Source organism: Lissotriton helveticus, chromosome 5_1, assembly GCF_964261635.1.
Source record: "Lissotriton helveticus chromosome 5_1, aLisHel1.1, whole genome shotgun sequence".
Classification (NCBI taxonomy): domain Eukaryota; kingdom Metazoa; phylum Chordata; class Amphibia; order Caudata; family Salamandridae; genus Lissotriton; species Lissotriton helveticus.
The window spans coordinates 115,733,718-115,758,260 of NC_136065.1; the positions used below are offsets into that span (position 1 = coordinate 115,733,718).

Sequence of the window (24,543 nt, forward strand, 5' to 3'; positions counted from 1 at the left end):
GGTGAATCTGTTGATCATGAAGAGAATGAGGTGATGGTCCAACCAATCAATGGGGACAATGTGCGAGAGGGATGCATCTAGCGTAGATCCTTTGTCGTGTGTAGGAGAATGGCAAAGTTGGATCAAGTCAGTAACGTCAAGGAGGTCATTGAGGGTTGAAACCGAGGGGTCGGTATTATTATTCCAGTGAATATTGAAGTCACCGAGGAAAATGTTATTGGGGTAGGAAATTGAGGCTAGGGAAAGTAGGTCAGACAGTTCATCTACAAACGATATAGAGTCACCAGGGGGATGATAGATATTGTGTAGCTGGATAGGGGGGGGGCCCATGAACTATAAGTTCGGCTACCAGGTATTCAAAGGTGGTTTGGTCGGAGTTCTTGACAAGCGTGAGAGGGAGGTCATCTTTACAGATGATGGCTAGGCCCCCCCGATTTTGACAGGCCTATCTTTTCTGAGGATAGAATAACCAGGGGGGGAGAGCATGTCGAGAATAGATGAGGAGTGAGCCTTGAGCCAGGTTTCCGTAAGAAAGGCGATGTCAATGGCTTCACTGAGGATAGTCTCCGAGATTTCTGTTGCATGACGTGCTGCCGATCGACAGTTGATGAGCATGCAGTTAAGGGGTTTGGGGTTGATAGCAGGAGTAGTGTCCGAGAAGACAGTAGTGCGTTGCGGGGGAGGCCTATGCAAACGAGGGGACGATGAGGGTGCGGCTGATTCCCAGGATGACAGAAATAGAGGAGAAAGGAATATCCTTGTCCGTAGTCATAGGAGATAGTGGGGGGACTTGGGTGAGCCAGCGGCAGAAGGGATAAGGTTTGTCCCAGGAGGTGCCGAAGAGGAGGGAAGAGGAATGTGAGAATCAACGGTCAAAGGGTAGGGGGATAGGCATTCTTAGGGACCCCTAGGTCCAGGGAGGCAGGGTGGGTAGACGTAAGAGGAGGGATGGGAACACAGTTAGGGAGGAGTCCATCATAGAGGATGTCATGAGGAGAGGTGCCTCGATGAGGAGGGAGAGAAAAGTTGGGAGGAGGGTCGTCCAAGGAGATGGGATGGTTGGAAGGATTAGTATCGCGGAGGGAGATGAAGTCTTTCCTGAGGGAAGAGAGTTCCAATGACAGGATAGAGAGGTGGAGTTTGATGTTGAGAAGCGATTGGGTTAAGGAGGAGGACGATACGGAGGAAAGGGGGTCCCTGGGGATGGGGGTTTGTTCCAACTTTTCCGGGGGGGATGGAAAGGCGGTGGGAGAGGAGGGAACCCCGGAGGCGGTACGAGAGGGGTGTTCACGGATCCGACCTGAAGAAGGATGGTTGTGTGAGTGTCCACTAACCTAGAGGTCTGATGGATGCAATGGGAGGAGGAGGTGGGGGTGACTGGGGAAGAGAGGAGTAATCATGTCTTTGGGGTTGAGGATCGATAAGATAGGGTGGAATAGGGGGACATCGTGGTGCTGCAAGGGAAAAGGAGTGAGGGGAATCAGTGTGTTGGAGGGGAGGAGTAGGGGCATCAGAAAGTGAGGGAGAGGAGGAGAGAGGGGTATGAGGGGCAAGGTTAGGGATGGGTGTGAGGGGTTCGGAGGTGGAGGAGAGTGTAGAGGGGCGGGGAGAAGAGGGATCGGGCAGCAGGGGAAAGGAGGAAAGAGGGGTAACAGGGAAGAGGTTGGGGAAGGGTGAGAGGGAGTCCGAGGGAGTGGAAAGGGTGGGGGTCAGATAAGAAGGGGAAGGGACAAGCAAGGGAGCAGGAGTAGTGTTGGCGGAGGGATGCAAGGACTGGGAAAGGTCAGAGATATCAAAGATATCAAAGGATTCGGGGGGAGGTGGGGCTGGAGTCAGGAGTAGTGTCGTTGTGAGAACTTCGTGTGTTTGCGGGGAAGAAGGAGAAGGTGAGGATAGTAGATCAAGTAGGTGGTTGAAGTGGTGTTCGAAGATTGTGAGTTGATTTTCAGAGGCTTGAATGAGGATGTTTCCTGATTTGAAGATGGAGATGTTAATTTCACCAGCGAATGTGGGGGATGGAGTGGTGGATAGTTTCAGGCCATACGTGATTTTGATAGATTTATTTATGGGTAAGTGGCGGAGAAAGATACTTTTCCATTTAGAGGGGTGCTTAGAGTAGAAGATGTAATTGGTTTTGACAATGGAAGTGAGGTTAAGGTAATTGTCTACAAAAAGGGATTTCTTGGTGACGAATTAAGAGTTTATGTTTAAGGTATTTCTTGGCATTTTTAGAGAGTTTGGGAGGGTAGAGGATGGTCCACGAGTTGATGCCAAACCTAGTGATTAATGAGTCGGGTGGAGTGAAGGTGTGATTGTAGGGAGGCATTGTGAGACAACTGGGATGTAAGGATGGGCGGGCCAGAGAATAGACGGGTGAAATAAGGGGGGGGCGAGGGGAGTGAGAAAAGTCAGAGAGTGAGAGAAGTTAGGCTGAAAGCTGGGGCAAGAGATATGGGTTCTTGTGGTTTGACATAGATAAGGGTAGGAGTACGGAGGAAAAGTTCAGAGTTGGCCAACTTAGTTTGAGTTAACACAACAGGGGAGGAGAGGGTGACAAAGTGGTGGGCCGTGTGGGGGGATCACTCGGCAGGATTGAAAGGGGGGAAGATGTGAAAAATAAGAGGGAGAATAGAAAGGGATTTGAAGGGGAAGTGTGAGGTGAGCTGAGATGGGATGATAAAATAGAATAAGAAAGTGGCAGAACTATGAGGTCATGGAGAGGCAAAAGCTCAGAAGGGACGTGACAAGATTAGGGTGAAATGCAAAAAATTAGAAACAGGCAACAATAACATAAAATGGACCTGGAAAACTACCACCAATCCCTTAAACTATGAAGTGTAACATTTCCAGCATCCTTATTGGCAGGACCATATGAAGGCGCACAGAAGTAAAATTCCTTCATTCATGATTCCGTGGCTCATGATGTGAAATGTACTTTTGAAAATTGCATATGCGGTGTCCAAAAGCCTAAGTGGGCAAAAACCTTCTTGAATTTGGGTGTAACTACCCAAAACTCTTCCCTTCCCCAACACTTCTGATCCATCAGACGCAAATCTCAGCCGCCTTGAACACCTCACCCTAGACGCGCATCCCCACTTTTCTTAGCAATTAAAAACACTGCCGGCTTGCAGAGCATTTTTAGAAACAGATCTGTAAACATGTCAAGAAAGCAATTTGAAATAAAGTATAAAAGTACAATTCCAGAGGACTTGGAAAAAATGTGAAGCATATTTTAATTAGTACCAAAATAATTCATGTTGGTTAACGGCTTTACTGACTATTCAAAATAATATATCAATTTTATGGTTGGAGCTTGCAAACATCTTTTAAGGCAAATATGCACTGCAAAAGAGCAGAGTGTTCCAGCGAGTTTATTTTTGACAAATTTGCTTCAAGCTCTATAATGAAATGAATGTAAGCCACTGTGTACCATTGTGCGCCACGTGATCAATAGTGGTGGTGTGTCCTCTTGTTTGGCCACCGCAAATTTATATGTTTCCTTTCGAATTTTAGGGTTTATGATTTTTATGGCTGTTGGTGAGGTGTGTCTTCTTCACAATCATGGAACTGCTAGTGCTATTTTTGTTCCTTTTCCTAAACTACACTTCTGGGTTCCAGTCCTTCCTGTACTCTAAAAAGTAGGAAAGAATTCTCCAACCCGTCAGCCATAGAGAACACCATCCACAGCCCAAGAACTCTGCGACACCCTGTCCGAGAGCCTCTACAGCAAGATATCCAACATATGCAACAATCTCAACATCCAACCTGCCACCCTCAACCCCGATGACCTCAACCAACCAAACCATCATCTGGTCACCACTCACCATCCTGACCACCTCAGCCATCATGTCTTCCATCCACTCCAGGGTACCCACTGACCCCCCTGCCTCTACCACATCTTCAACTTTGCAACAAACCTAATCAGCATGCAACTCATCAGCAGTCTCATCACCTCCATCTCCACAGCAACCTTCCCGGACAGATGGAAACATGCAGATGTCAGACTCCTCCTAAAGAAAGCCTCAACTGGCCCCAACGATCTAAAAAATGATTGTCCGATCTCACTGCTCCCCTACCCAGCCAAAATTCTCAAAAAAGCCATTAACCAGCAGCTCACCGAATTCTTTGAACAAACCCATCCCCTAGATGCATCTCAATCAGGATTCCGTGCCAACCACAGCACTGAGAGCAAGCTGATTGTGCCACAGACAATGCCAGAACACTCCTTGACTGTGGAGAAACTGTGGCCCTGAACTTCCTTGACCTCTCTGTGGCATTCAACACAGTCACCAACAACACTGTCATCAACAGACTCTACAACATAGGCATACAGCAAGATGTCCTCAGGTAGATCGCCTCCTTCCTTATAGGACGTGCACAGAGCATTCTACTGCCTCCTTTCACCTACGCATACAAAGACATCATATGCGACGTGCCACAAGGATCATCCCCTAGCCCTATCCTTGTCAACATCTAAATGACCCCCCCCCCCTACAGACTTCTTCCGATCCCACTGACTCAACATATGCAGAGGACACTCAACTGATCCTCTCGCTCACCGAGGACCCCTCCAACAACAAAACCAACTTCTGCAATGCCATGAGAAACATAGCCACATAGATGAAAGACAACTGCCTCCAACTCAACTCTGACAAAATGAAAGTACCGATCTTCTGGAAGAACACCTCCACTTGGGTCCACTGCTGGTGGCCTGCAGAACTCTGACCCCTGCCCGAGAGGTTGCCCGACCATGTACGCAACCTCTGCATTATCCTCGACAACAAACTGACCACGAAACAGCAGTCACCTCCTCCTGCTTCCACATACATTGCATACTCTGCAGAATCCTCAGATGGATCTTAACCAACCCCAGAAAGTCCGTCACTCAGGCCCTCATCACCAGCTGCCTCGAGTGCTGCAACACCCTCTACATCGGCATCTCCACCCAGCACCTCACAAGACCCCAGTCCATACAGAACGCTGCAGCCAGACTCATCCTGGACCTCCCCAAATGAACTTGACGCCCCCCACACCTGAGAGATCTCCACTGGCTCCCTATCCAGAAAAGATACCATTTCTGGATCCTCACACACGTCTACAAAGCCCTCCATGACCTAGAACCTGCCTTCCGAAACCGTATACTGAACTTCCAACTACCCGCTAGACCCCTGTGCTCCTCTTCACTCGCACCCCCGCACCTGTTGTAGTGGTGGTCGCTCCTCCCACATCACTGCTAAGACCTGGTCTGACCAGCCACCCTCCCAGCTCCGTACAGCCTCCTCACTGGCAGATTTCAGAAAGAGACTCCAGACCTGGCTCTCCGACGGAGACAGAGCACCCAGATATCTCTAGGGGTGACAGTGTTGCACTTTACTAATGCTGTTTGATTGATTGACTGTTTGCAGGCTTGTTTTTCCATAAAAAGATCATGTACACATCCAGGAAGATCACTCTCTTATAAATATGTGCACTGATGTGTTTATATGTGCCCACTGGGTATTCCTGCCTTGTTTGCCCTCTGGCTGCTTTTTGAGGGATAGAGAGAGAATGATGTTTATAGGAAGAGGACAAGTATTGGGTGTTCCCAAACTTGAAACAATTTGTCAATTTTTTTACAGTCGTGTAAGCTAAATAACACCGTGCGGTAACCTATTGCATTTCAGTTTTAAGGTTAACGTGGCTTTGGGTTAATGTAAGAGAGATTTCCAAAACATGTGTGTACTCCTATCACCCTTGTTGCCTCCCTGTGCCCTAATTGCCCCAATAGAGATACTATTTGTCAGTATCAACAAGCAGGACCTTAGTTTCAAAGAGGTAAACATCACTTTTTTGCAGCAATTTACTGTTTGGCACAAAGTATTTATCGTGCCTAGGTTTGTTGGTGTTACTTTTCTGTTCTGTTATCTCAGTATCCAGAGAAACCACCTAATTTCCCTGTCACTACATCATCATAAAATGTCTTCCTTTGTGGCCACCCGGTTTTTATTTGAACTGTTTAGCTTTGGATAGCCGGGTATTTATTTATTTATTTATTTATTTATTTAAAGAGTTACTGGCCCCTATAGAATTACCTGGTACTTTTCACCTGGGCCTCCAGCTGCTGCAAGTAGCCAATATTTATCTGTGAAGCCACTGGGTAATGGGTGTGTTGCTGGGGCCATCAGAATCAGAAGTACAGAGCCCCATGGGACTTTTTTCCCTCCCATGAGATCCGCAGGGTTCCAACTGTAATTCCTGTTCCCTCCGCTTCGCCCTGGAGTTACTGGTACCCCTAGTACTGCAATGTTGGTAACACCGGGCTGGTGGGGTCTTAACAGGCACCCCGGACCTCGTAATGCTGGACTGCAAGAGGTTCGAAATATATGGTATGCCACAAGTCTGAAACCCATGGCTCCGCCTCCATAGCTGTGTTTACGAAAGATGTGTAATTTAGCAGCATAATGAGCTAGACAATTGCTGTAATCCACGGCCATGATGTAACACCTATGTATAGTTTTATGTAGTCTATAGAAAAAAGAATTGTTAATCATGCGATTTAAAAAATAAAAAAAATTGGGAACCTGTGTATTAGATTCCTGTAATGGTTTGTCAGCGTAATATTTATAAATAGGTGGCATTTGGTCTCAGTTCGGTTCCATTGTCAGCAAAACCCTTTGGTTATATTAAGAAACACGATATTTCTATTTATTTTCTCTCTCTGACTCTCTCACTGTTTCTCTCTCTCTCTCTTTCTCTCTCTCTGTACATCTAATATATATATAGATATATAAAGATATGCTATGGTAAGCGGAAGGAGAGCTACAGTATAAAGATATATTTGTTGCACAAGGAACAATGGCTTCAAATTCTATATCTCAAGAATGACCTCATAATAGTGCATAACTGCACAAAATTTATAGAAATGACATCAGTCTGAGGTAGCATGACTATGCATTTGGAGAATTAAGGGTACAGTTATGAGAAAAGACTGCTTAGTTTAGTATAACTAGTAAATGTTAGTATTTTTTAGGTTATAAATTCCCTTGAAAGCAAAGTCTTTTTAGGTGGCAATGTGTATAATCTACGTAATGGATAACTGGGCATTAAAAGCCAATACTACCATTGCGGGACACATCACACCACAACTGGAGGAGCACCACTGGCTTACTATACACAAACGAGCACAATTCAACCTCCTCACGCACACTTTCAAGACACTACATATCCCTGGCCCAGCATACCTCACAATCGCATCTGCTTTCACAACCCTTCCAGACACCTCCGCTTGTCTGGACTCCTCCTTGCACACATCCCACGCATATGTAAAACCAGATTCAGAGGTCGAGCCTTCTTCTACATCACTCCTAAAGCATGGAATGACCTGCAGCTACACATAGGAGCCTCCTACTAACTTCTTGAATTCCTCAAGAAGCTGAGGACCTAGCTTTTCGCGTAGTCCCACTAGGCCTTCCGTTTGGATAGACTCACACATGCTCAGCACTAGGATACCCTCCCTGGTGATAGCACACTTTATAAAACACACTTCAGTTCTTCGATGATACAACCAACAGCCACAGTTCTTGCCAACACGTGTTTCGTCTATTGGTGGTACATGCCAAGTTTCAGATCGGCATTACTCGCTGCGATCCTGTGGATGCTTGATCAGAGGATACTGTGTGAAATGATTTAGCTCGCTACTGACTGATGATTACTTCTCTATCATCAATTGATAAACTGGATTTGGATTTACACTGCCTACCTTATATCTGTGGAAGGCTGTCTATGACAGAGGCAGATTATAACTATTGTACTAATATATCAGACCAGGCCCTGAGGAAGTCTTTGGTTATTACCAATAGACGAAACACGTGTTGGCAAGAACTGTGGCTGTTGGTTGTATCATCGAAGAACTGAAGTGTGTTTTGAGTTCCGACAAGTCTTCTCAAGATACAAGTGACAAAATAAAGACCAAGGACGAACACTTGATAAAACTGTTTGCATGGACTTATGATTTGGAATTCGATTTTTTTGCTCAGGGAACTGAATTTGTATTTGGTTTCTAAGGGGCAGATGTATCAAGATACCATTTTGCGATTCTCAAATAGCGATTTTTAAGGAATCGCTATTTGAGAAGTGCAAAATGGTATGTATGTAGAAATTCGCTATTTTTTAGCGATTTCTTAAAATTCCTTAATTGCGATTAGCAAATTGCTAATCGCAATTAAGGAATAATTTCCCATTCATTTCTATGGGCCAGGAGACCCATAGGAATGAATGTGAAATTATTCTCAATTTGCGATTAGCAATTTGCTAATCGCAAATTGAGAATAATTTCAAGGGTGTCTTAAGGACACCCTGCCGCACCCCTGAATTTGACATGTGTGCGCATATTGCACACATACATGCCCTAAGGGCATGTATGATCGTCATATGGCACCTTTAGAATTTTAAAAAAGTGGATTTTGAAAAGAAATCGCCAATTACCACCAACTACAAGTTCGTGGTAATTTGCGAATTCTTAGTCAAAAAACGCAACACTGAAATGCTTAATACATTTCAAATAAGAAATCGCAATTTGCCATTTCTTAAAAGCCTCGCAATATTAAGGAATCGCTAGATTTGTGATTCTTTAATATTGCGAGGCTTTTTGCATGACACATTCCAAATCCCGTTTTTTTTGTCGCAAATGCTGATATTTTGCGAATCGCAGCGTTTGCGACAAAAAAAACGGTTGATACATCTGCCCCTTAATGTGGTCACAACCACGAGACTGCAAGGTCGGACTAACATACTCATTGCACAGTTTGTGTTTTTGACAGTTGTTTATTTTGATACTGATAACATACAATGCCTTTGTCAGTCAAGAACATTTTAATTCAGCCTAGGTCCTAAAACATGTTTATCGATATTTTGTCTCTCATATTTTCTGCAAATTGCATGACCGCTGATAATCATAGCTTCAATACACCCTTCCCCTACCAAGCTGATTATTCTTTTTTATGGATGTGGGTTTTAAAAGCATCCAGTTATAAAGTCTGAAATCCTCTAGTATTGTAAATCAAAATTTGCATGTGTAAGTAAACCAAATTAAATGTTTGCCAATACAGTACTTAGTACAATGTATTGCACGATTTCAAAGTGCAATGTAATGTTCACTATTGTAGCAGATATGCGAGTGTGCTGCTAGGCTATCTCAGTGGACTGATGCCTCCGTTGTAAAGTTGCGTGTGTGTAAGCTGGTCATAGATTGAATCCTGCAATGTCCTCTCAGAGTTTCTTTTTTCTAAGTTAGATAAAACGAAGGACAGTGTGTTGAGTAATAATTCATTAGCACCTAGACACCCTACAAACGGCAGAGGGCGCTATACATGTTCAGAAAGAATATTGTTAATTGTTGTTGTTGTTATTAGTGTAATAAATTATCTTATTATTCTTAATATTATCCATCCTGTTGAGTGCCTGTTCTGTGGCTATACTGTAATATGTTCCCTCTGTTTCTTAGGTTCGACCCCCGCGGCCACAGGTACCTAAGCGGCCGAAGAGCAACGTGGCCATTGACAGTCAACGGAGCTCTGGTTCAAGTCCTGAACAGTAAGTGTCCTTTCTGTGTCCACATGGGTGACTTTACAGGGACATTTTTGTATATTATGCAACACATTCTCTATTTTTAGGTACATTTTCAAGTTTTTTGGTGTGTGTGATACCAAACGTTTCCATATATTCAGGACTGGGAAAGTTTATGCACCCTCTGTTCACCACAGGTGCACTTTTTCCAAGTTCTCAGCTGGAAGGTATGTGCGCTCCTGCTGACACCCAACCTTTTTCACTCCGGGATTCCTCAGCCGGGGTGTTTTCTGTGCTCCGCCTCCTCTTTACCTTGGCTCAAGATGAGTGGTCTTCAAACTTTGGAGTGCGCCTCTGTGCGAGGACGCATAGGCCTTAGAAGGGGTACAAGGCCCACGCCCAGTGGGGGCTGCCACGGAATATACGGGTGTGGCATAAGTGTCCCTAGAACCTACAGGAGCTGAGAACGTAAGGGTGCTAGAACCTACAAGAGGTGACAACGTACGGGTGCTAGAACCTACATGAGCTGAGAACATAAGTGTCCTTAGAACCTACAGGAGCTGAGAGCATAAGTGTCCATAGAACCTACTGGAGCTGAGAGCATAAGTGTCCCTAGAACCTACAGGAGCTGAGAGCAAAGTGTCCCTAGAACCTACAGGAGCTGAGGACATAGGTGTCCCTACAACATACAGGAGCTGAGAGCATACGTGTCCCTACAACCTACAGGAGCTGAGGGCATAAGTGTCCCTAGAACCTACAGGAGCTGAGAGCATAAGTGTCCCTAGAACCTACAGGAGCTGAGAGCATAAGTGTCCCTAGAACCTACAGGAGCTGAGAGCATACGTGTCCCTAGAGTTTACAGGAGCTGAGAGCATAAGTGTCCCTAGAACCTACAGGAGCTGAGAGCATAAGTGTCTCTAGAACCTACAGGAGCTGAGAGCATAAGTGTCCCTAGAACCTACAAGAGCTGAGAGCATACGTGTCCCTAGCGTTTACAGGAGCTGAGAGCATAAGTGTCCCTAGAACCTACAGGAGCTGAGAGCATAAGTGTCTCTAGAACCTACAGGAGCTGAGAGCATAAGTGTCCCTAGAACCTACAGGAGCTGAGAACATAAGTGTCCCAGAACCTACAGGAGCTGAGAGCATAAGTGTCCCTAGAAACTACAGGAGCTGAGCCTACAGGAGCTGAGAGCATAAGTGTCCCTAGAACCTACAGGAGCTGAGAGCATAAGTGTCCCTAGAGTTTACAGGAGTTGATAACAAAAGTGTCCCTAGAACCTACATGACCTCAGAACATAAGGATGCCTAGAACCCACACGAGCTCAGAGCACAATGCTGACCCTTGCGTAGGGCCTGGGCCAATTGAGGAGGCGGGTGCAAGTGGTTCTTGTGCCGTTTGTACATTTGTGCTGATTGCTGGTTCTTTGTGTTGTCCTTGCACACTCAGTGTTGGCTCTCACTCCCTTGATGGAAGCCTGGAGTGCAAAACTGGTGCAATGACACGCACAGACATTTACACGCGTTATTTTTCACACAATATTACTCAAGCGAGATTGGTGCCAGACCAGGGGATTTAATACCTGATTTTCTTCCTGCATAATTGGGCTTTGTTTAGTTAAAGGGTGGACTCAGAACACATCCCGGATTTTACTTTTAAAAGATTATGAATTCACACAGGTGTTTTGAGCAAATTGCGGAAACATTAGACTCCGGTGGAGTCGAGGAGATGTGTGACAATTCTCGGGTTTCTTCCTGCCTCTGTTGCACTGTCACCACGTCAGCCTGTTTTGTTTCCTCCCCTTGGTCTCTTTTCTCTGCATCCTTGTGCCAGTGAGGACAATATTTAAAATAACTCTGATGAGCGACCGATTGTCAAGCTCCACGATGCATACCTCAGGGAGCTTTCAGAATCTCTAGGTTTGTATGTGGCGCCTACTGCAGGTGTTTGGTGTGTTTTTAAGTGTGTCCAGTATTTGAGAGCTAAAAATGAGGCACATGGTAATAACCTAATATTTAAGGCTTCCACTTGGGTAACCCAGTTCACCGGGGTCACCAGATCTCCCAGGTTTCTACACTACAGAACAGTCAGAGCCCTGGGCATCAGTGGGGAAACTACTTTATTCTAACACATGATGTAGTGTCCCTCCCTGTACACTCTACACAAAGGCACATTGGACCAGTGTGCCAAGGAGACACCGATGGAGTCGGATACAATTCATTCCGAAGGATAAAACAGTGTCCATTCGCTCCTTTTCTTAACTTGTAAAAGGGCTGGGTTTTGATCATTATCTTATCCAATATTTTGCAGGGGTTGCTTCATATAGCACTGTTATATATGTTGTTTTTCTCCTGATTGGTTTTGTCTCTGCCTAATAAGTGAGATCAACTAACAAAATAACAAGCATTTGCAATGCAATAGGTCTCGCATTAGGAAAGTTTGAGCTATTGGTCTTGTAAATGACAGATTTTTTATTTATGTGTTGGTTTTGAAAATAGCAAAATGTATAGCTTTGTCAATTACAATGCCAATAGTTTTAACTTTCTCAAATGTGACACCTATAGCATTTGTAATGCAATATGTTGGATTTACGTGACTTAGATGTATTGATATTACAAATAACAATGGTTTTGAATTTTTTAAAAATAATTAATACTTAAATAAAAGTGATTGTAATTTATAATGGCAATAGCTTAAACTTTTGTAAATAACTTTTGTGAAGATTATGTTCAGTGTATTTTATTGTGACGAAAATCCAAGAACAGAAGTGAAACATTAACATCTTTTTGTTACATTTGTAATAAAGCTTGAAACATTGAGAGAATATATTTGAACCAGTTGTTGTTGAATGTTTGCACAGATTGATACTGTGGTGACCCTGACTGATGCTGTGGTGATGCGATAGATAGAGTGAGTGAGTGCGATAGATAGAGTGAGGGCGATAGAGTGAGTGTGATAGATAGAGTGAGTGTGATAGATAGAGTGAGTGTGATAGATAGAGTGAGTGTGATAGATAGAGTGAGTGTGATAGATAGAGTGAGTGTGATAGATAGAGTGAGTGAGTGCGATAAAGTGAGGGCGATAGAGTGAGTGAGTGCGATAGATAGAGTGAGGGCGATAGAGTGAGTGTGATAGATAGAGTGAGTGTGATAGATAGAGTGAGTGAGTGCGATAAAGTGAGGGCTGTAGATAGACAGCGATAGACAGCGATAGATAGAGTGAGGGTGATAGATAGAGTAAGGGCGATAGATAGAGTGAGGGCGATAGATGGCGGGCTATGCTGCACCTGTTTTACAAAGTGAGCAAAAATGTCCAGAGCACCATATGCACCTAGCGGTCACTGCATTGGGCACCGTATGCACCCAGCAGTCACTGCATTGGGCACCGTATGCACCCAGCGGTCACTTCATTGGGCACCGTATGCACCCAGCGGTCACTGCATTGGGCACCGTATGCATCCAGCGGTCACTGCATTGGGCACCGTATGCACCCAGCGGTCACTGCATTGGGTACAGCATGCACCCAGCGGTCACTGCATTGGGTACAGCATGCACCCAGCGGTCACTGCATTGGGTACAGCATGCACCCAGCGGTCACTGCATTGGGCACCGTATGCACCCAGCGGTCACTGCATTGGGCACCGTATGCACCCAGCGGTCACTGCATTGGGCACCGTATGCACCCAACGGTCACTGCATTGGGTACAGCATGCACCCAGCGGTCACTGCATTGGGCACCGTATGCACCCAGCGGTCACTGCATTGGGCACCGTATGCACCCAACGGTCACTGCATTGGGTACAGCATGCACCCAGCGGTCACTGCATTTGGCACTGTATGCACCCAGCGGTCACTGCATTGGGCACCGTATGCACCCAGCGGTCACTGCATTGGGCACCGTATGCACCCAGCGGTCACTGCATTGGGCACTGTATGATTCTCACAAGCCTAGCTAACAGCCACACCCTGGCTGCAGGGCACAGATGCCAGTCCCTGGCACTTGGCAAGGGTTGCAAGACAGCACAACATGGAACAATATACTGGGTTGTGGCCAAGCAATCCCCAAGTGTGCATGGTGTGCCAACTCTGCAAGAGAAAACACTTGCTACTGGTTCACGCTGTGACATTCCAAACAGGGCCAGTCGCAGATATATTATTTTACACTAGAATTTTCAAGAATACATTGCTTGTTATTGTAAAATAAGTGAGATTCTGCCAGTTTTGGCTGACAGGGTGATATACTTGGAAATAGCTGCGAAACAAATAAAGACATTAGAAGACCTGACCATTGCCTAGCTGCAGCTCCTCACCACCGCCAGACTAGCAAAGCCAGTAGAAGCACTACAATGTAGCCCATATTCACTTCCGACCAAAAGCCAAGGAAAGCGTCAAGAAGCCAAACACTGCGCTTCACAAATGCTAAAGTAACGAAGCATAACACCGCGAGACTGCTTGTGAATTTGCAAAGAACGTAGGTCTATTCCTTGGAAGCCCCAAGTTGAAGGTGGGCGCATGGCAGCAGTCTGTGCTTGGGCTGTCATAGCGCACTGAAGGCTATGTGGGGGTGGGAAGGAGGGCTTGAGAGCCGCCAGGGGCTGTGTGGGCTGAAGACGAGTTAAGTGCACTATAAAGTAAAACAAGAGGTTCTTGTTATAGGAAAACAAACGAGTGCTGAACTGAGGTCGATTCATTTATAGAAGTTTAAGGCGTGTAGGCCCTGGTTATGGAAGGCTGTGTTATTTCCATGACACGTGCAATAACTCCAGTTATGGTACACTACACATCTAATAACGACAATGTGTGCAGTAAGAACTTCCCGCAGTTACCCCAGTAAACATCGGCAGGCCAGGCCTTAGGAACCTTAGCAGGGAAGAACTAACCTGCAAATGTAAGCCCTGCGGTTTTTGGTGTGGAAAGAACCCTACTATGCGTGTTAGGACTAATTTTGGGTTACAAAAGTATTTGGCGCTATTTGTTGCACCTGATAAATTCATATTTCTGTATCAAGGCGAGAGATATGGCGGCCGCCTCAGTGGCGACTGGAATCCGTCGATAGCAGCAGATAGCGGACAGAAGCGGGGCTTCGAAGTGCCAGGGAACACGCCAGCACTGCAAGGGCTTCATGCCTCGAAAGTGCCGGCCTCTGGGTGCAGCTCTGAAGCGACAGTGACACGGGGCCCCCTGGAGGGTGAGGGACCCCCCGCACTGCAGGGGCCTGTGTTACGCCCCTGAGCCCCAGGACATGCACGCATAGGACACAACCCGCGCGGCAAGGTGCCCGCAAAAAACACAAGCGCTCAGTGCCTAGAACACAACCGTTGATCTCACGGTCCGTGCAAGGCTGACTCACCCTTTTATCCTTCCGGGACCAGTAAAGCGATCACCATTAAAACTGGGAGACATAAGCAGCCGGGCTTTGAAACGGCAGACTGATGCGCTTGGAAGTTAATAAAGCGCTTCGTAGCTGTTCTCCCACTCGGACCTCCATGCAGACCCCCCACAGCGACACCCTGGGCACTGGCGCTCTCTCAGCTCCACTGCCTATGACACGCGCCCACCATGATAGGGGCTTTGTGTGGCCCCCCCCCTCTCTCCCCCAGGGATGCATCGCTATGGAGCCTCCCTCGCGCCCCAGAGGGACGTTTGCCGGGGTACCAGATTCGCCCCCCACCTCGCGGCTGAAGGGACAGGTCAGTGAAGGGTCATGTGATCGACCCCTCCGCAGTGGTCACTTTTTATTTATTTATTTATGCATTTTTATATAGCGCGGACTTTACCCGAAGGCGTCAGAGCGCTTCACATTAGGAACAGAAATGAAACATAATGAGAAACATTACAAAAGAACAGATTGCAAAAACATACGTTACTTACATAAGGTAATAGTGACAATTGTGAGCAAACAAAATACATGAGGTAGTAAAAACTGTGAGCAACCAAAAATACATGAGGTAGTAAAGGTAATAGTGACAATCGTGAGCAAACAAAATACTTGAGTAAAAAATGTGAGCAACCAAAATACATGAGGTAGTGAAAAGTGCACAAGAGGAAATGAAAGTGACAAGTGTGCAGTTACAAGAGAAAACAGAGTATAATTTGAGGTATAATACTGCAATAAGTGCTAGACACTCAGGCACAGGAACACTTCCCATGGCTATGCTAAGTTTGTCTCAGCCACAAAACCGTAACCAGAACCGTCGCGCTTAACTTTCAGCCAAGAGTAGTTCCTGAACTTTAACCCATTGTGCTTCTGGAAAGTTACGGGGCTGAATCCCCGGAGCGAGCAGTGAGGGGGTTTGGATGGGGACGTGAGGGGGTGAGTGGAGTGTGTACGCCTAATGATACAATGTGACGCAAGTGGAGTACTCCTACGATGAACATTATTGCATTAAACTAATATTACCTGACATAGTGCCTTGAAACTCATTCAATGCACTCCAGCCCCCACCTCCTCCACCCACCCCAGCTCGCAACAACACAAGCTGTTTGAATACGGTTCGTTTTTCCGCCTGGACTCCGGACACCTACCCCACAGGTATTCCACTTCTCAGCGCCCCCGAGCGTTTCTTCTCAGAGGGAAGGGGTCTCTTCCAGTGGGCGCTCTTCCCTCGTCTCTGTGTCCTACTGCTCCGAGGGGAGCATTATCGCTGCTTACTATAACATTTATCACGAATCTCTCATCTGGCGCCGACCTGGCCTTTTCTTCATTCGTAGCAGCACCTATCCAGACTACTACACTAAAGGTACCACCTGCCCATACTCTTAGCGCTTGCACAACCCTTCCTGGACTTGGGCTTTGGAAGGAAAGCTGCCGTGATGCCAACTGGTGGAGTTACGGGCACGTACGATACTGAGTTCACTCGGCTGCCCTTGCACTGCAAGTGCCGCGCATGTTTGCACCCGTGCCGGCCCTTGTCTTCATTTTCACATTTCTAACTGCCTGCTAGCGTCATCGCGCTGAAGTGTCCCAAAGGCGGCTTGCAACGCCGACGCATTACAAAACTTAACAAGTGACGGCAGGCGGGCGCACGCACTTCTGCGCAAGCGCAGAGTGTTCTTGGCCGCGTCTCCGGCTCCGACAAGTGACGTCAGGCGGGCGCACGCACTTCTGCGCAGGCACAGAGTGTTCTTGGCCGCGTCTCCGGCGCCGCCTGCTAATGGCGTACAAGAGGTGACTGGAGTCCCTGGCCGTTCCTTGCCGCGTCGTCCCCGCCCGCCGTAGCAGCACTGGAGCCCCTGGCCGCATCGCACCCGCCCATCCACTGGGAGCCAGGCAGAAGGAGCCCGCAAGAAAAGAGCCTGGTGAGGTAAGGGGGGGGCGTGGGTGTGTGTATGCAGTGTGTGCGCGCGCGTGGGTCTGCGTGTGTGTATGCAGTGTGTCTGTGTGCGCGTGGGTCTGCGTGTGTGTATGCAGTGTGTGTGTGCCTGTGTATGCCTGTGTATGTGCGCATGCGTGAGTGTGGAGTGTGTTTGCTCAAGGGAATGTGGCACAAGAGGGGCACGGCGCCGTGCGCGCTCACGAGGTCAAATCTGAGCAAATCTGCGCTTGTGCACCCTATTGTGTCCACATTCCCAGAAACGGGTGACAATAGATGTCTTCGCTGACGTCAGCAATGCTTCGCATTGCTTACGTCTAGCTCGACCTAAAAATGATACCTGCCCTCACTGTAACTAGAGGAACCGCCCAGTGACAGACACTAGCTCCCTTAACACCTGCCCCCCCTGCTCTGTGTGAACCCCCAAGCAGCTGCTTCAGGGCTGCAGTATTGTCTTGCAAGCCTCCAGTCTGTTTGCACTTGTAACGTTAACTGCATGTGTGTGTACTTTGATGCCCAGTGTAGGTCCAGGAGGGCCCGATTCACGCCAGATGTTCAAGGTGACCTCTGGCTATTTGAATGAATAAATAATTCCTAGGTAGAGTAATTGTTTGTAAATGATGGTTTTGTAGAGCTATCGGAAATCTGGCATGGTTATTGCACACCTTGACTTACGCAATCTCTTTTACATCTTCCATACAGCCGTACTTACATTGTCTTCTTACTTTTCAGTGCTTTAATACACATCAGTTTCAATAAAATAAATGTTGACTTGTTTTTCACAGTGAAGATATTGTTTTTAGCAATATTAATGTTTTTTTAACGCACTCTCTTCAAAATTTCACCAAGTAACAGGTGGAACTTGTATCTAGAGTTTTTACCACTTTCCCTACACTGCACCGACAATCACAGGCCTTTGTGCATTTTAAATTTAGTGTCAAAAATTTACAAATGCAAATGAGGCTCAATTGGTTCAGCTTGTGTCCTGTACTGTGCAATCCGTGTGCATACTCCATTACAAAGCACCTTTAACCTATGTCACCCTATTGCATACTACCAAAAAAGTATGACCTGTGTAGGGCAACCACCAAACCAAACACTTGTCACCTATGTGGTGCAACCCATGTTCTAACTGCCAAACCAAGCACTTGTGACCTGCATCGTAAACCCATGGGCATATTGGCATAGCCAGTACTTTGGACCTGTGTGGTACAACCCATGTGCGTACAGCCAAACCAAGCTCTTGTGACCTGTGCGCTGCAACCCATGCAGGACTGACAATCTTATCACTTGTGACCTGTGTGCCACAACCCACATGCAGGACTGACAATCTTATCACTTGTGACCTGTGTGCCACAACCCACATGCACATTGCCAGAGCAAGCACTTGTGACCTGTGTGGTGCAATCCATCTGCTTACTACCAATCCAAACACATGTGACTTCTGTGGTACAACCCACATGCAAAATCCCTCGCACCGCACTTGTAATGTGTGTAGTACAACCCTTATGCATACAGTTAAAACTAGCACTTGTGACCTGTGTGGGAAACTCATGTGCGTAATGGCAAAGCCAGTACTTGTGACCTGTGTAGGAAACCCATGTGCGTACTGGCAAACCAAGCACTTGTGACCTGTGTGGGAAACCCATGTGCGTACTAGCAAACCAAGCACTTGTGAGTTGTGACCTGTGTGGGAAACCCATGTGCATACTGGCAAACCAAGCACTTGTGACCTGTGTGTGAAACCCATGTGCGTACTGGCAAACCAAGTACTTGTGACCTGTGTGGGAAACCTATGTGCGTACTGGCAAACCAAGCACATGTGACCTGTGTGGGAAACCCATGTTCGTACTGGCAAACCATGCACTTGTGACCTGTGTGGGAAACCCATGTGCGTACTGGCAAACCAAGCACTTGTGACCTGTGTGGGAAACCTATGTGTGTACTGGCAAACCAAGCACTTGTGACCTGTGTGGGAAACCCATGTGTGTACTGGCAAACCAAGCACTTGTGACCTGTGTGGGAAACCCATGTGCGTACTGGCAAACCAAGCACTTGTGACCTGTTTGGGAAACCCATGTGCGTACTGGCAAACCAAGCACTTGTGACCTGTGTGGGAAACCCATGTGCGTACTGGCAAATCAAGCGCTTGTGACCTGTGTGGAAAACCCATGTGCGTACTGGCTAACCAAGCACTTGTGACCTGTGTGGGAAGCCCATGTGCGTACTGGCAAACCAAGCGCTTGTGACCTGTGTGGAAAACCCATGTGCCTATTGGCAAACCAAGCACTTGTGACCTGTGTGGGAAACCCATGTACGTACTGGCAAACCAAGCACTTGTGACCTGTGTGGGAAACCTATGTGCGTACTGGCAAACCAAGCACTTGTGACCTGTGTGGGGAACCTATGTGCGTACTAGCAAACCAAGCACTTGTGACCAGTGTGGGGAACCTATGTGCGTACTGGCAAACCAAGCGCTTGGAACCTGTGTGGGAAACCCATGTGCGTACTGGCAAACCAAGCACTTGTGACCTGTGTGGGAAACCATGTGCGTACTGGCAAACCAAGCACTTGTGACCCGTGTGGTACGACCCATGTCTGTACTGCGAAACTAAGCTCTTGTGGGTACCCTCAGTCGCTGCACGCCAGTAACGCCTGGTTCTTCCGGCAGTAGGATGCAGTGAACCACCTTTGCAAGATGACGCGTGTTGCCCTCAGAAGAAGTCGAGGATCAGAATACATAAATAATTACAGTGGCTCTCGATGTCCAATTAAATCTGACCCCTGGGACATGAGTCCCAGCATCATGTAAATTTCCAGGCCCTGCGTGCCCAGAGGTCGGTCTGTGGGAGGGCGCGCATTGGGCTGGAGATCACGTCCGTGAACACTGGGCGGTGGGTTCAGCGCTGTGTGATCTGTGCCCTGTGCTTGATTGCAGCAGCATCTCCAGGGTTGCTGAAGTTAGAAATGTGTTTACAAGTCAGATACAGCATCAGCTTCCATGCTCAGGGGAGTCCGAAAATGTACACTAATTATAAAAAAAAATTGGAAAAACCATTAGCTACATTTCAATGTCCACATGAGATATTCACACCTTGCAGTTGTCAAATGCTGTGGCCAAACTCAATGTCCCTGTAAGAGAGAAGCTCGCCTCCTCCCACCCTTTAAAGATTCCTATATGACTTTCTGTCCCATTACCCCTCCACTATTGCCGCTGAAAAGTGGGGCGTGTGAAGACATTTATGGGATTCCAAAAATTTGGCAATTTGGCCATTTCAGAGTAGTGTATTGTGCTGGTAAACAACACCGTAGAGATGCTTCTCAGCAGTGGGTACTATGGGCAGTGAGATGGATGTTGCAGGTCGCTGCAGCTTTTTAGGTCCACACGCCGTCTTGGAGTCCACTCCACCAACTCAGGGTCACTTGGTTGGCCTCACACCTTATGCTGATTGACAATCCTCCATTGTCTGTGGTTTTCTCCTGTAAGGCCCTGGCCCAGCTACACTGGCTCGCAGTGAGACAGAGGGTACAATTTAATTATCTCTGTCTGGCCTTTAAGGCCCTTCATGATTTGGGTCAAGTTGGCCTACAAAGGAAATTCAGGTGGCATGCTCCAGCTCGCAGCCTACGATCCTCTTCTGCTAGGTTGGTGACAATTCCTAGGTTTAAGAAAACCAAAGCAGGAGGAAGATCGTTTGGAGTAGTCGCGGCGAAATTGTGGAACGCCCTTCCGGCTGAACTAAGACATACCTCTGAGCTCCTCCTGTTTAGGAGGAGATTGAAAACATTGCTCTTCCCGAAACTCTAGCTTGCCACTGGCTGCCTCCGTCGTCATGAGTCTGTCAGCGCCAGGATGCCTTCTCTAGGTGATAGTTGCGCTTTATAAATGTAATAAATAAATAATAAATAACATTTCTCCACGGTTCACCAATGACGACCGTGATCCAACCGTGGCTTGGACAGTCTCTTAGGTGGGATGGTTTGTTGACTAGATTGTGGGCGGAGACACCTGTCTTTGATCAGGCTGGCCAGAATGGTTGGGGTGGCAAGTTTTAGCTTGACGCACTTTGTATGCAGAGGGCTAGTGTCTGGACAGGCAGCCCCACAGTGCTTTCTTAAGGTTTGGTTACCCCAAAAGCTTTCATGAGTCCAAAGTGCTACAGCAACACCTTCGGCTTCCCGTACCAGTATCCACAGATCCGGCTGTAGAGATGTCCCGGGTCCTTTGGTATCCTCAAAGGGCGGGAGAGTGGAAATTCAGTCTCTTGCTGTCCTGGGATCAGGTAACAAGAAGCGTCTTCTACTGCTGGGATCAGAGCGCATGCGGAATCTTCCAAAATTGGGGTTCCGGTCCCACGGGGAGTCTTATATTGCTGGCGCTTAAACTCTATAAAGTGTTTTTCGCTTCTGCAATAAAGTTAACATGAGCTATCGTTAACTGCTGGGATGAGTTTGCATGAGATATTTTCAAGAGTAGGGAAAAGACTACATGAGGTACCTTTCAGGGTTGGGATGAGGCTACATGAGGTATCTTTCACTGCTGGGATGAGATTATCTGAGGTATCTTCCACTGCTGGGATGATATTACATGAGGTATCTTTCAGTGCTGGGATGAGGCTACATGAGTTATCTTCAAGAGCGGGGTTGAGGCTACATGGGGTATCTTTCAATGCTATGATGAAGTAAGACGAGGTATCTTCGAGAGCATGGATGAAGCTACAAGAGTTATCTTTCACTGCTGGAATGAGGTTGCATGAGTTATCTTTCACTGCTGGGATATTATACGAGGTATCTTTCACTGCTGGGATGAGGTTACATGAGGCATCTTTGAGAGCAGGGATGAGGCTGCATGAGGTATCTTTCACTGCTGGGAGGAGATAGTTTGAGCTGTCTCTTGCTGATGGGATGCGATTACATGTGGTATCTTTCCCTGCTGGGATGTGGTTAGGCGAGGTATCTTCAAGAGTTGGCATCAGAGTACCCTCTACAGTTGGAATTATGGTGCATGACCTCTAGTCTTCTTCTGTGATTGTACTTCCAAGGACAGATTATGGGACATAGGGCTCCTACTACTTCCAGATTCACTTGCTTTGTTTACCACCTACTGGCACTGCATGGAGCGGGCAACTGGCAGCTGGGTGTGGTGGCTTTACCTCAATATGATGCTGGATAAGGCACTGCTTTCAGGGTTGGGTGGGCTGCTAGGGTCCATCTTTCCCAATGGATGCGTTCTAGTCCCAGCCTCTGCCAGGGCTTGATCACATGAGCGCCTCCCACTGCCCCATCGACTCGAAGAAGCACCTTTTACCCAGAAAAAGAAGCAGCCTTTAAAAAGCGATTCATGTGTGGCATGACTCTCGCATGCTAATAATGCATGTTACATGCAAAACAGCGGTGATTACATGAAATACGATTGTGCTTAACATTATAAAATGCATGTATAGGCGCATTGTCTAGAAAAACAGGCTAACTGAAAGTAATGCTAACAACTGTGTGTTGATCACCATTTAAAAAAAAAAAGTTTTTGATAAATCTTTTTATTTGCAAAAAACAAGCTCTAGTTTAAGCAAACACATGTGTCACTTCCAAGGCATGCAGAAAACACACAAATACTTTAGAGAATCATCAGGGTTACAGCTTCATCAAGGTCACATTCAAAATTCAGGATCAATGGTAGTTACCATGTTTACAAATCGGTCAGCTCTTCGTCACGTGCAATACAGGGAGGTTCACAAATATTCCCCCTATATTCGTTCCCTTTAGTCCATATCGCCACCCATTTCCGCGGGCACCCCTGAGCCACATATACTGTCTTCTCTTTGTCACCATTGTTTAAGTTTAGGAGCTCCGTGTTCTTCTGACACTGTTTGAACTAACTAGGCAGAGAAGGAAGACTTGCGGTACAAAAGGGGGTGGTGATGGACGGAGCATCTGAATCAATCAAACACTCACACCCAGTCAAAAGATCTGGGTTTAATCCATCACCGTTCTTTAGCCCACTCTGCCACCCCAGTTCAGACATGGCTATATGCAAATCAGTCTGACCCTGTGCCTCATGGGAACAGTCCAGCCCGAACTGCCACGCCATGTCTTCCCTGGACCGGAAACAAGCTTCCGATGACCGGTTTCTGGCATTCCAGCCGTCTTCAGCCCGGCTTGCTTGAATCCAGTGGCAAAGTGAGCAAGGGACTCACGTCTGAGCATACCCTGCCACACTTATGGCGGCCAAAGCGGTACCGAAGGAAGACTTCCCAGTTCTCTGGTGCACATATTACAATCATGGCTGCAGGAGAAAAGGGCACTGCAGACATCAATCTTGGAAGGATGAAAAGTAGCAATTGCTTTCATATACTTTCGCAAATGGGCATTGTTTGCAACTGGTTTGTAGGTATGCAGGAGTGACCCCTCTTTGCTCCTAACGATGCCAGTAGCAGTAAAGGTATATAAGGTACAGGTGCAAGGGTGAGGAGTGTGGTCTGAGACACAAACTGGTTGCTAAGGGGAGATTCTGAAAGGCTGAATTCCAACAGCTGACCCAATGACATCATATGGTGTGATGGGAAACTATTCATGACTTGCAATCATGTAAGCTTAGTAAACTAATACAGCTATCAAAGTTGGATGGCTGAAACATTTACAGATACATTGGGTAGCAAATGGACTAACAAATTAAGGTTGTGTGATGACATACGATAGGGGCTTTTGTAACCTGCACCCTAATTTGCATATTCTCTTCTGAGTTGTTTAAAATCATCTATCCGATGCAGTCCTTACGTAGACGAACCGCATACTAAATAACCATATTATTGTAAAATACCAACCATTTGGTGTACCTATTGCTTTGGGATAGTGAGGCCGGGCTCCTTTCCATTATCACCTGCAGATAAGTGATTCTCTGACACGGTTGTCTGAATCCCAACACCTTATGCCGAGCTCAATCTACAATGGTTCACCAACTTAAAATATATGATTCATGTCACTTGTGTTGGATAGGAGTTCAGCAAATTCACTACAGATAATAAGCACACACAAGACATATTTTTTTAATACACAATGGGCATTGAACATGTTAGATTTATAATCCTTTATACATTTTCTTCGTTTCACATTCCATTAAGAACCGTAGCCAACACGTTTTGTCCTCTCTGACTTCTTCAGGGCTCTAAACAGATTCCTTCTTAGATTCGAAAAAATATACTGTTGCATCTATCCTTTTGTGCGTGTTTTGTGTGTAAAGCCAGCTGTTCTCATCCTCTCAATTGGGGAGCAGAACGTAATGAGTGTTGTGTGGAATCCGTAATTCAAGAAGGTTCAGAGTAATGTCATCATATCCACTATTCAGAATTGTAATTCCACTCCAATTAGTGGTGTCCTACGGTTAAAGGACCATAGGATGGCGAGTATTCCGTCATCCATGTGTCTTATCAGCATGTTGACTGTTTAAAGTCACCATTTCAATGCAGTCATTACGTAGACGTACTGCATACTAAATAACCATACTAATGTAAAATGCCAACTATTTTGTGTACCTATTGGTTTGGGATTTTGAGGCAGGGCTATTTTCCTTCATCACTCGCAGATAAGTGATTCTCTGACATGTTTGTGTGAATCCCAACACTTCGTGTCGAGCTGAGCATAACTAGGCCTGGGCGTTAAATTCCGTTCCATTTGCGGAATTTGCGGAATTTGG

At 46.6% G+C, this 24,543-nt stretch overlaps 1 protein-coding gene across 5 annotated transcripts in view; it reads left to right on the forward strand.

The window, feature by feature from the left end:
• DENND1A (DENN domain containing 1A) overlaps nt 1–24,543 on the forward strand; it is a 1,341,914-nt gene that overhangs the window by 1,246,036 nt on the left and 71,335 nt on the right. For all 5 annotated transcript variants that reach the window (XM_078641835.1, XM_078641836.1, XM_078641838.1 and 2 more), the window contains one exon: nt 9,482–9,570. In XM_078641835.1, the coding sequence (XP_078497961.1) occupies nt 9,482–9,570 (89 nt within the window). The remainder of the gene's footprint in view (nt 1–9,481; nt 9,571–24,543) is intronic.